Source organism: Protopterus annectens, chromosome 13.part0, assembly GCF_019279795.1.
Source record: "Protopterus annectens isolate FY-2018-M chromosome 13.part0, PAN1.0, whole genome shotgun sequence".
Classification (NCBI taxonomy): Eukaryota; Metazoa; Chordata; order Ceratodontiformes; family Protopteridae; genus Protopterus; species Protopterus annectens.
The window spans coordinates 647,479,554-647,492,532 of NC_056747.1; the positions used below are offsets into that span (position 1 = coordinate 647,479,554).

At 36.7% G+C, this 12,979-nt stretch overlaps 1 protein-coding gene across 1 annotated transcript in view; it reads right to left on the reverse strand.

Moving 5' to 3' along the window:
- ITGAE (integrin subunit alpha E) overlaps nt 1-12,979 on the reverse strand; it is a 1,198,231-nt gene that overhangs the window by 100,945 nt on the left and 1,084,307 nt on the right. Inside the window, exon 33 of the mRNA XM_044054873.1 lies at nt 5,152-5,237. Coding sequence (XP_043910808.1) covers nt 5,152-5,237 — 86 coding nt within the window. The remainder of the gene's footprint in view (nt 1-5,151; nt 5,238-12,979) is intronic.

Below are 12,979 nucleotides of genomic sequence, written 5' to 3' on the forward strand. Positions count from 1 at the left end.
CACCATCTGGTCTCATGGAGGCAGTGTTTTTAGCTTTAGATAGAGCCTTGTTAACCAATGTATCAGTAATAATTGGACTTACACAATCCCCTGGAATGGTAATAGGCCCTGTAGGTGGTGGTGGTGGGGATTTGCACTGAACCTGTCAGCCAAGATGTTGTCAATGTCAGAAGGGTCAGTGTATTTTGTTCCATTTTGAACTAGCTCAGAACAGACCTGAGCATTGCCATTTAGGTTTTTGATGTAGCCATAGAAGGCCTTATGGTTATACTTGGCAACTTTCTTTTCAAAATTAGCTTTAGTTGACTTGATGAGGGCCTTCAATTTCTTACTAATGCTGATCAGGGATGATTTTTCTACTTGAGATTTGGCCTTTTTTTATAAGTCTCCTCCTTTTATTGTAAAGTTTGCTTATGGCTGGGGTCCACCAGACTGGTTTCTTCTTGCTTAAGGAAGGAGTTTTGGTTTTATTTGGGATAGCACGGTCCATGAAATCCTGAAGATGCATATAGAGTGCCTTGGTGTAGGATTCCGCATCCTGGATATCATTATCCTTCTGCAAGGGAATAGTGAAGCTTTCCACTTCGGATGCAAGTAGTTTGAAGTTTGCTTTGGAAAGGTTTTTGACTATGGTTTCTTTGACTGGGGGAGGTGGAAGGGTGAGGATGTCCAGGGTTATCGGTTTGTGGTCGGATCTGACCAAGGAGGGAGTGATAATGGGTGTGGTACAATGGGCGCCCATATTTGTGATGATTAAATCCAATATGTTGTCCCCTCTAGTGGGGGAACATACTAGTTGTTCAAGGGCATTTGAATTTATAAATTCTATGAATCGCTGAGCATAGGAGTTAGAACATTGGTAGTTCACCCAGTCTATACCAGGGTAGTTGAAATCATCCAAGATTATGGTGTTGGGTAGGACCTTTATAATTTCCAATGTCTCAAGAAATGCAGAGTGAGCATTTTGGGACATGGTGGGCAATCTATAACCGGCTATGACTTGAAATGTGGTTTTGCCTGCTGATAGTTGCGCATGGATGATCTCTGGGTCATCATACTGTGCTACTAACCTGGAGATATGGGCATCCTTGATGAATATGGATACACCTCTGCCCTTTGTACTGTGATCCAGTAACTGAGGCTGGAGGGTATGATATGAATTGTAACCTGGCAGTGCTGGGGTGCTCTCTTGAGCCTTCAACCAGGTTTCCGTCACTGCACAAACATCTATTTTCTCCATGCTGAGGAGAGCCTCGAGTGTGTGCATTTTGAGGTTGAGACTTCTGGTGTTGAGTAGCATTACCCTTAGTTTTTGGTTACCTGTTGTGGTTATGGTGGTTGGTTTGTCCTTTGAGCCTTGCCTAAAAAAGGCACTATGGGGTCGGCAAGAGCCTTGGCCAGTATTCGAAAACCTAGGAGTGACAGGTGCAACCCATCTCTGGCAAAACAGCGAGGCTCGTCTATCATGTCATCCCAGGCAGACAGACACTGGATCCCCTTAGAATGACACCAGAAGCTTGGCCAATTGTTAAAATTGATCATTTTGCCTTTGTATTGTGGTATCATTCTAGGTGAAGGTAGTATGCTACTCAAGGTCAGGGTCATACCAGCTTGGGCTACATGATCAGAGAGCTCCTCAATGTCTCTTTTCATATAGTCCAGGGAGGTACGTCTTAGATCATTCACACCAACATGTACAATGACAGCGTCATACTTGTACTTGTTCTGGAGTGACCTAAGAGCCTGTGTTATGTGGTGGATCCAAGCACCCGACAGGCAGCTGACAGTAACCTTCTCCTTGTTCAGCCTGGTGAGTGGAACATCCGTGTGCCTTACTATAGAGTCTCCTATTACTAGCGTGTTAGGTATGGTGTTTTGCCTTAAGGGCTGTTGTGAGGCACACTGCTGAGGTGAATTATGTGTTTTCTGGCTTGTGTTTGGGGGTGCAGGTTGCCTGCTTGTCTGCTTTGGAGGGCACTGTTTCTTTTTCAGATTGGTACCTAGTGCCTCCGAATATGTTTTTGTGTATTTATGCGTATGTTTTGCAGGTGCTTGTTTTGTAGATTCATGTGTGACAGGTGGTGTGATGCAAGTGTGTCCCTTATCCTCTTGACTGTCTGTTACAGTCATGGGTTGAGAGCGCTTAGCCTCCAGTCTGGCTGTGTATTTGCATCTCTCACAAGTGTTTGTGTCTAGAGGTAAGAGGAGAGGGTTGTCTGTATACATGAGGCAGTTGTGACATTGCCTCAGGATGCCCAATTCCACCAGATGAACTGGAGAGTACACCTGAAGCTGACCTCTGGACATGCTTTGAAGAGTAAATTAAACTTAAGTCCTGCAGACGATCGAGGGTCTTATGCTATGCTATAATAGTGCTGTCTAGGAAATTTGGAGAATAATAGTGCTGTCTAGATTGGGACAAGTGCTGATTTCTGTTTTGCAAGTGCTGCAATAAGAGCAGCTGATCTGAAGCACTTGAGTTGAGGCTTGCCTAGTCCTTTTATAACCATAAGAAAACAGGGTGTATACAGTATACATTTTAATTTTTAGTGTTTTTTACTTAGTAAAGAGTTTTACTTTCTGTTTCATAAAATTAAAACAGATGGTCCGTACCATTCATTTATGTTTACAGCTTGAAGATAATTATGTAATATATAGCTGACTTCTGATTTCCCACCAACAGCAATAATATTTTCTTTTTCAGCACTTAAAAAGCAAAAGATTATCTTCATCTCTTTATCTGGATTATTTTATATATGTAGTAAAACACTCAATAATCCTGCAACCACTCAATACAATTAACCAGTAACATAGAAAAATATATATTAGTAAGGTGCTTATTCCTTATGTTATGTATTCTGGAGTATCAAATCTACATGTATCACTTTGATTTTATTTCACAACCAGCTTACAATCTTTCTAATGTTCAGCAAGCACTTTAAGTCAAGCAATCTTGCAGCAGGTGCAGTTTCACAGATACCCTCCTTCTAAATAGTTTTACTATTTGAAACAGATAATGAAAAGCCGTTGTTCGGGATTTAAATCTAAAGAAGTATGCTTATGAAAAGCCATTGTTCGGGACTTAAAGGGATTTAAATCTAAAGAAGTATGCTTATGAAAAGCCGTTGTTCGGGATTTAAATCTAAAGAAGTATGCTTATGAAAAGCCGTTGTTGGGGATTTAAATCTAAAGAATTATGCTTACCTTTGGGACTGTTTTCGTTTATCAACCTGTGTGCAGGACAGAAGACTCATATTATCAGTCCTGGTCTGGGGGGGGGTCTTTACTGACTTTGGTAAAGCAAATTTCATTATTGTTTTCTTGTTGCTAATTTGTTTTAAAATCTGGCTTTATGCAATTTTAAATGTTTGATATTTTCTAGTCTTAGCTAATCATGTTTCACTATTTATTAAAGCCACTTTTAAGTAAGCAATAGAGTCTCACAGGTTGATTGTTAAGTGGAAAATAATAGATCATCTGGGGGTGTTATGTGAATGAGAGGCATGGTGATAGTAAGATAAACACTATATACCAGCTTTGATATCCCCAATACAAGTCTCCAACTCATCCTATGAGATCCCCAGATGTTCTCAGGAAATCTGAGAAATGTTATCATTCCAGTATGTCCCGAGTTTGCCTAAGATCCTCCTGCCAATGGGATGTGCCTGGCACACCTGCTATGGCAATGCTCAAGGGGTATGTACTCTCAAGGTGCCCAGACCACCACAACTGACTCCTATCAACAGAGAGGAGCAAAATTCTATATCACAGTTCTAAGTAATAAGGATCACCTCAAGTTATGAGCTTTAATTTAAAATGGCAAATAAAGTATTTTTTCCATTCACAGTATTCAATAATTTGAACTCAGACATGCAAAACAATTTTTTAAACCATCTTGTGAATAGACACTTGATGGATGTGAGATCTGAGTAAGAACAAATGCATTATATCAATATTAAATGGCATTCTGTGCATCACATTTGGCAGTGGGTTATACCATTTAATGAAATCTTCATAAGATATGTAATGATGCAATTGTGTCACAGAGTTCTGATGAACTCTCATTCCGCAGTCATTACTGACTTGGTGATATTTTGTGGATTACAGGCTCATATTATAATGGTAAAAGTATATAAATGCTGCCAACTTTTGTGAAATAATTGTGTTGTTTAGATAGCATATCTAACCTATTTTCCAAGAATATAGACATTTTTATATATTTATAGTTTTACGCATTTTCATTTTCTTGGTAAATATATGTGACTGCATGGTCCTGTGTTAGTCTGTCAACACCCAATTCATCAAAAAAATTAATTAACTGATATCTAAGTGAGCATCTTTTTGATATTGCTGTTTTTCTGTGACAGGCAAGACCTCCATACCTGACATTCAGAGAGATTTGTGATCTGCACCCCAAACTTAATATAATTACTCCTGAAATCACTGCACCAGCAAAAGTGGCAACCCCAACTATAGCAATCACCTTTGTTGGAAATGCTTTTTGCTCTAGCGCAATTCGTCAAGCACTTGGCCATGTTACTGATGGTATAACCTGATTACGCATATCAGTTGTCCTTCCTTGAAACATTAATTATGCATTGCATCGTCATATATTTCTTTATAAATCAGAGGCTGTTGTGGATTTGAGCAGTTGTAACAAATGCTTAGATAGCTATACTGTTCAATGTTTACATTTTTGAGAGGTGAATTGGTATTCAGTAACTTGGCTTAGTCAGCCTCCTCTTTTTAGACAAAAGGAAAAGAACAGTTATTTTTTTTAAAAACTATCTCCTAGGTAATTAATGTTAACTTTAGTTTAATCTTTTCTGTCATCATGATTCTCATCAAGGGAATAAACTGCCTTGTCTAAAACAGATATCATACTTAATATAGAAAGTTATGCACACAAATGTATGAATCCATGAGTACTTTAATACAACAGTAAAACAAAAAATAAACACAAAATAACAAATGTATAATAATAATTACAAAGTATATGGCTTACTGTTAAAAGAACTCTGCCTGCTGCAGAAATTTGACAAAATATGTTTTTAATAAAAGTCTCCCATAATAAGAACATTTGTGGACTTAAGTAAAATAATGTAAACTGTACAAATCTATAAATTAAAAATTAGTTTAAAGGTTACCTACCTATTTACTGCAATACTAATGTTTGCAGCATCTTCAGGATACACATTTTTTGAATCCAGTTGCCAAGAAACTGTAAAGTTCAGTTGCTAAAAAGAGAAGTTGTGCGTGTGTATTAGTTAAAAAGAAAGAAACTGCAGCATAGTAATAACACAGAAAGAAACACTGTTTACAAATGTGCTTTAGCTTTTGTTGCGTATAAGGTATGTCTTTAAATAGAGCCCACAACTTGTATTATAAGTCATACATTTTGCTACAGTGAAGTCCGTGCGTCACCCCTTTCCTTACATTAGCTTCTCCATACCACACCTGAATTTTTTATTGTATTTAGAAGTACTGAGGGTATACTGTATGTTTCTCATGCTGAGCTGAACTGATCAGACAGTAAAGTTATGTCCACTCAATGTAACAGTAGATGTTTGAAGAATAAGATCAGTGGGTCAGATATTCATAAAGTACATGGGATAAAGATGGAAGTGGACATCAGTCATTTGGCCAGATCCATTATTATCTCAGAGGGCAAAAGGGTAGAGTCTCATGCCATAGGTGCTAGGAATAGTCTTTCTATAAAAAGGAAATGGATCTGTTCTCTAACACTCTTTTCTTTTGGTGCTCAGGAGTGCCATTCATTATGTTACCAACAAATAGCTAAATGAGTCTTAACAGCCTGGAAAGCAGATTATAAAACCGAACCTTTTAGAAACTGTACCCAAGAAGCATTCTGGAAATACTAAATGCCTCTTAATAAAAAAAATCTGGAAGAATGAAAAATGTCCAACAAACTATGGGTAAAATTATTAACGTTATAACAGAAATTCAAACACACAGACACAAAATGTCTGTAGCTGGTATGGAATAATTATATACCAATAAGCATCAGATCTCTAACATGCAGAACTGGTATAGGGAGTGAGCCATTCCTGCAGCAGTGATTCTGTTATGCAAATATCCAATGTTATGGTAAGTACACTCATACAACCTTTTCTGTGTTCACCATAGGGATAATTCCTTCAGGTATTTACAAACTGGTTGGAAGAGCTCCAAACAGTATGTCATCTGCTTCCAGTTATGGTTGTATAATTTACAGCATGACAGAATGGGACTCACAGAAGTCTGGGTTTTCCAACAGAGAAACATATGCTGAAATGCAATCCCTGTGCACTTAAAACAATTAAGATTTGACTTGGAACATTATCTTCTAATGGCCTGTATTTAAATTAAAACATTTTCATTGACTATCATTCCACATTTTGAATGCTTTTATTAATGAAGTAAAGAAAAACAGTTAACCAATTAAATGCACAGCATTTTCAGATTTGCTTGGGCCTCCCTTGTAACAGGTCTGCACCTCCCCAAGGACGATGGTCAAGCCACTTGAGAAATATGGGTCTATATTAAATCAACAAAAATCCATTACATTGAATACCAAAACAGCGACATGTATTACTTGAACAGCATAAATACTGAACTCACTAAACTGCAAAATTTAAAATATCGAACGTTAATAGTCGGCCAACCCCACCACCAGCTACATACTACCTACCCAAACAAAATACATAAACCACATACATACACTAACCAAACCCTACTCCTAACCTGAAAGTAAAGCACCAAAACTCAACTTCTAACCCTACACTAAACCCCACATACACAACTATCTATGCACTATCCTTAACCCCTCCCTAACCCTAAGGTCTGTAACTACCACACACTTCCCCTAGAGAAATATACCCAAACAAAATAAATAATGCACATAAATATATTTAACAAAACCCTACTTCTAACATTACACTAAATCTTACACACATTACCTGTCTATGCACTTACCTTAACCTGCACCCTAACCCTGAGGTCCGTACCTATTGCACACTTATCTTACAGAGCTATACCGCAGACGGGCCAACCAAAACACTTCAACATTTCAAATTTTGTGGTTTTGCATGTTAGACGATTACATATTTCGCGCAATACGTGTCAATTATTTTGTATTCACATAAACGGAGTTTCAACAATCTAATAGGAACCCGAGAAATATTGGCTTAATGCACACCTTGTAGGACAGCTAAAGCAAAATCTGCTTTACCTCTAGACTAGACATCCCATTTGTACGCTTCAGACAATGTGTGAGTGGATGTCCAAATAGGAACTTTAAAACATACATTGTTGAGAGAAGCTGTTTCAGTAGCAACTGGCCTAGTGGAGTAAGTTCTAACCTCCCCAGTCAAAGTCTTATTGTATTTCATAATGAAATATAATATAATTACATAAACATTTAGAGAAACAGGCACACAAGCAGAAAAGTAGATATATTCATACAGATGGATGAATACACCAAGCCTTTATTCATTAAAGCAGTATTCAATGACCTAAAGAAATGAATAAGCAGCAGGACACAAGCCTTTGTTTTCATGCCACTAAGAAAATTTGGTCCAGTTAGGATCCATTTAGTATGATTCTCTAGTACTGAACAGATTTCTATAATTTAGTACATAAAAGCTCTGTAGAAAATAATTGGCTATTTTGAATTAACTGATGACTCTTCAGTCTACTAAATTCAAGGACGTGAGAGATGGGTGGAGAGCTCTATCTAGTCCTTGCAAATAGAGTCTGCTACAGAGGAGCATGTTACTGGAGGTGCTACCATTATTTGAGTAAGAAACTTGAACTAAGGCCATATGATCTGTCCTGGAAATATAAAGAAATTAAGTTTGCCCTTTCCTCTTTTCACTTTTAGCAGCATTCTTTACATCACAGGACTAAAGGCATAAATTAGATCAGAACTCACACTGACTGAGAAGGCAAAGATCGCCTATGCTTATGGCTGAAGTATTCTGGAGCAGAGCAGAAAGCTGGTGATTCAGATCAACAGCAAAAAAGTTCACCTTGGATTGTTCTCATATATTTGCCAACAAAGGGTAATAGTCTTTGCTTAGTTGCCATTCATAAGATACTGAGACCTGTCTACTCCGATTATCTATCAAGATATTCACCTTGTTTGGAATTTAAATAACCTGGAGAAAAAGATTCACCTAAATAGCATCTTTACAAATAATCATAACAAGTCTGCAATGAGGCTAAGAATGTATTCTTTCCTATGTGCTGATGTACCACACTACTGTCACATTGTCTAACTTATTCTGCATACTCCATGTGTTCTATGGCCAAATTAAATTAAACATTATTAGAACTGGGTTCATAGGTTCATAGGCAAATACTAGACTAGCCACTCTTGTGGGACATTTTAACCTTAACCAATTTCCTTTTCAAAGGTGAGAAACAACACCTGTACCTTGTGTCTGTGAGGTAAACACCTAAACTATTATATCATTTCCTCTACCTGATCTGTTTAAGGTTAATGGTGTCTCCTCTTAGATATCGGGTTTCTGCCTCTTATCTTTTAGGTCTTCTGTATGAGGTCCACAAGCAGAATCAGAAGTATCTACTGTCAAATTCTCACTGGGTGATGGAGAAACAAAGAAATCGAGCAATGGCAGTCGTCTTGCACCATTCTTACAATTCGTCACTGGAGCTGGAATCAGCTGAAGACTGTATGTTAGGAACTGAGCACTCTGACTCCGAAGAGTCTTCAGACACCACAGCAATTTTCCCTGGAATTATTATCTGAATGCATTATACTAGACTCGAACTCACGGCCTTCAGCCCTCAAGCGGACCATAAACCAGCTTGATTCTAGTCAAAGGCTACAACTCTACATTTCTAGTTACACTGGCTACTTTTCGTTTTGTTTTGGAGACTGTGGCCTCCAGTCGTGTGTGCTAGGCCTTACACAGCCTTCACACTCATTTGAGTTTGAGACCCCAATATACCATTAGAATGGCTGAGGAGGATATGTACCTTTGGACTTTCAGGTTGTTTTTTTATGAGCCATTTAATTCAAAGGTAGCAACACTGACAACTAAAATACATCTCCTACAGTCATACTAAGAACAAATAATATAGATGCACATTTGAGCAACATTTCTTTGCATAACAGACAGTTATTCAAAAATTCCCTCTGCCAAACATTTACAGTAAATTACAATGCCAGAAACAAAGGTTAGTCCCCAAACACACACCCATTTCCATAAACACATTCTTTGTTTTACCTGTCAAACATCAGGAAGCTAAATAGCATTAGAAAAAGACCATCAATGTCATAGTACAAAGTCATATTCAAAATCTAGGGAGTCCATTTTGCTAAGGTCTTTTCTAGGACTCAAATTCTGTATAATCAGTTCTAAATCCTTTAGTTCAAAAAATAGTAATTGTCTGTAGGGCAGATCACTTTTTTTCTTTTTTCTAGAAATAGATTATTTAGTAGCCAATATGATAACATCTGGAAAGCTTCTTTCAGTTTCTAGCTACAAAGTTTACATTAGTTATGGTAGTCAAATATGAAGATGCAGTAACATTAATCTTGCCACATTTGTTCATTTATTTCCTGCAAATCTTGTTTTAATAGCTCTAACATGGAGTGTTCTCAAAATATATGATAAAAGTCACCTTCCATACCAGTATTCACCCCCAAAACTTTGATTTACTGTGGGAAACGTTCTGGTAGGTCTAGCTGAAATGTAAAAAAATACTCAACACACACTGCCAACCAAAGAAACACAATTTTTTTGTGATCTTTGGGAAATCTGAGTCTTTTCTTAAGATGTCAACAATAAGTCAAGAAGTTCTCTAGGAATCACATGCGCTCTGTAATGCCAGTAAACTGGTTTCACATTAAGGAAATAGTACCCTCAGCAACTGTTCCCAGTACAGCAATTTTGGAAATATATTCAAATTTCTGATCACATATCTAGTCTGCATTCACCAGCCCCTTGTGAAATGTATTAGTGAAAAAGTCTTCAGGTGTTCTTTTCCTTATCACCCACTTAATCACTATTATGAAATCTACAGTTATTGCTTTATCCCTTTGTCTTTTGGATGACCTCTTCCTTTTAGACACTTCATAACCCCCTTTCTCCCTTCCATACATAAAATGAAAGCTGGTTTTCATCTAACTTCATAGTACTTGGATATTATTCCCTGTAAAACTTTTAACTGTGCTGCCATACTATACATCTCAAATTTGGGGACTCCTGTTCTTCCCACGCCCATTGGAATACTATTTAAATTCCAGTCCACCCTCAGTTCTACCCTGCCAAATAAATGAAGATGCAACCTTTCTTAAATTCCAAAAATACTGTGCTGATATAGCAAGAGGAAGACCTTGTGAGCCATGTATTATCAAGTCAACATGAACCACTGTACTGTCTGTATCCTTTGTGCCATATCCAAGCAAACCTCCTTCCAAATTTGACAAAAATTCTTTGCCTTCTCTAAACTACTCCCCGAGAGACAGCTTCATGGATCCATCTAGTGTATCAGCCAACTTTAAACCCAAGTAAATTATGGGATAAGGTTCTATTTAAAAAGGAATATTCTGCAATTATTTTCTGCAAGGGAACAGTTTTTCAAGTTTATCTAATTCCTGAAAAATAGCAGCCAAATCCTACTTTGGATAACATAAATACATTAAAAAGTCATCTGTGTACAGAGAAACTTTATAATGTAATCCCGTCAACTTGTATCCATTATTTGCCTTAATCTGCTTGCCAAGTGTTCCAAATAAAAAAGAAAGCAAAAGTGGAGATTAAGGGGCATCCTTACAGGTACCTCTTCTTAAATTAAATACCTGAATTTTTTTTTTTTTTTTTTCTGCCTTTATTCTGGTTGTGGCCCCTTGATACATCGATTGAAGTAAGCAAATCTCTCAGGAAATTTCAGGTACAACAATAGCTGAAAAAGTTACTGCTAAGCTCATCCTGTCAAATGCTTTTTTAGCATCTAGACTTGGTATTATGAAAGGGTGTTTCATTAAAGTGGTGTCTTCTATTCATAAGCAATTTTTTTTATCAATTTATCATGAGCAGCTAAGGCAGGCAAATGTCCCACTTGGTCTAAGTCAACCAACATGGAAACTATTATGGCCAAACTTTTAGCTAAAAGGGTAGTAGAAAGTTCATACCTATGACTGAAAATAGTGGGCAATATTAGCCTTCTTTAAGAGGAAGTTTACTTGCTTCAAAATGACAGCAATTATTTCCTGACTTGAAGAGTTGGGGGTTGAAGGGTTAGTTTGATTAAGAACATAGTTAGCCAAGACTGTGAATGCAAAAAAGGAAAGCTAAGAACACAATCAATTCACTGTGAAAGTCCAATGAAGGAAGAGAACACAAAAAAGGAATGTAATTTATTGTCGAAATCCCACTCAATAACACACGAAGAAAATATCATTATTGGATAGAATACAAATAATGCTCTTTTTCGTCATAAGATAATATGTTCAGAAGCTTTATTTTTATTTTTTGTATTGGAGGTGGTTCCAAAAGTAATCAGAGGGGGCATGTGGGAAACAAAACTTGAGTATCGTGAGCTTTATTGGCAAATAGTATTAGAAGCCACTAAACAACCTGGGCTGAATGATATGCTTTCCATCCTTCCTGTATTAAAATAAGATCTGCTAAATTGTAATTAACACTTTTGTCCACCAGAGGGCATTTATGCATTACTTTTTACTGCTTTTTTTCACAGTATTTTTAATGTTTTTTGACAGCATTATTTAACAACAATATAGATTCATTTTATAAATGATTTTTTATATATGATTCTTTGTCCAACATATACAGTACAATCTCATCATTAATTAAAGTTTTTATGGTCTGATATTTGAATTTTAAACTGATAGTGTTTTATATGAATTACGTATTAAATATACATATTCATGATTTCAAGGTGATTGGCCCTAATGTTTATTAATTGCAAGCTTTGATTGGTTCCTTTTCCAAGCCACCTATTCAAATTTGGTATTTAAACAATTCTTTGTAGTTATTTCATTATTACATCTGATGAAGTGTTGAACGAAAACGTATTTGTGATATTTTTTCAGTGTTAATGATATTTTCTTCGTGTGTTATTGAGTGGGATTTCAACAATAAATTACATTCCTTTTTTGTGTTCTCTCCCTTCATTGGACTTCCACAGTGAATTGATTGTGTTCTTAGTCTGTGTTTGTTTGCTGTCATCTCCATTTTTGGTTTTTGGTTTTACAAAAAAGGAAAGCTCCCTGGCATGTAACTGTTTGGGAATAACGTAGAAAAAATTCAGCAGTCACCAAAACTCCCAGCAGAAACACAACAGAAGTGTAGTAGAAGCAGTATAAATATTTCCTTTCAGTATATCATAAAATGCCCATAGCAAATAATACCTGAGGCAGAAAAATATTAGCAGCAGTTCAAGTTGTAAATATCACAAACCAGTAATCAAAGAATAAAAGTGTAGTCTATTATAAAACAGGGTTAGCACTTTTGCTGTAAAGCTTCATCAGACCACAAAGACTGTGAATGCATTCGAAAACATTTCTTTAGTTTCTAGATAGATGTCTAAATGTAGGCCATCAGCAGCAGGTGCTTTACCTTTACCCAGGTAACCGTCTAATGTAAACTCCTTCATTAAACAGTCAGCCTAGAACTGATTAAGCTTATGCAGAAGTTTAGTTAAAAACTTCAATTAATTCATAATTCTTAATTCCAAACATCTTGTGAGACATCTATTACATATAACTGTCTTTAAAATCCAGCAAAAATAGCTTAATATATCTTCAGGAGTGTTATAGCACATCCTTTTCAAATGGTCCTTTCTCTCTATGCCACTCAACTGTCCAGATTTTCACAGAATGTCCAGATTTTTGCTACATGTTTTTGGTCTGTCCCCCATACAATTTGGGGTTTTCTGGCAAATCACAGAGGACTGACTTCATTAATAATGGCAGACATTAGAGTTT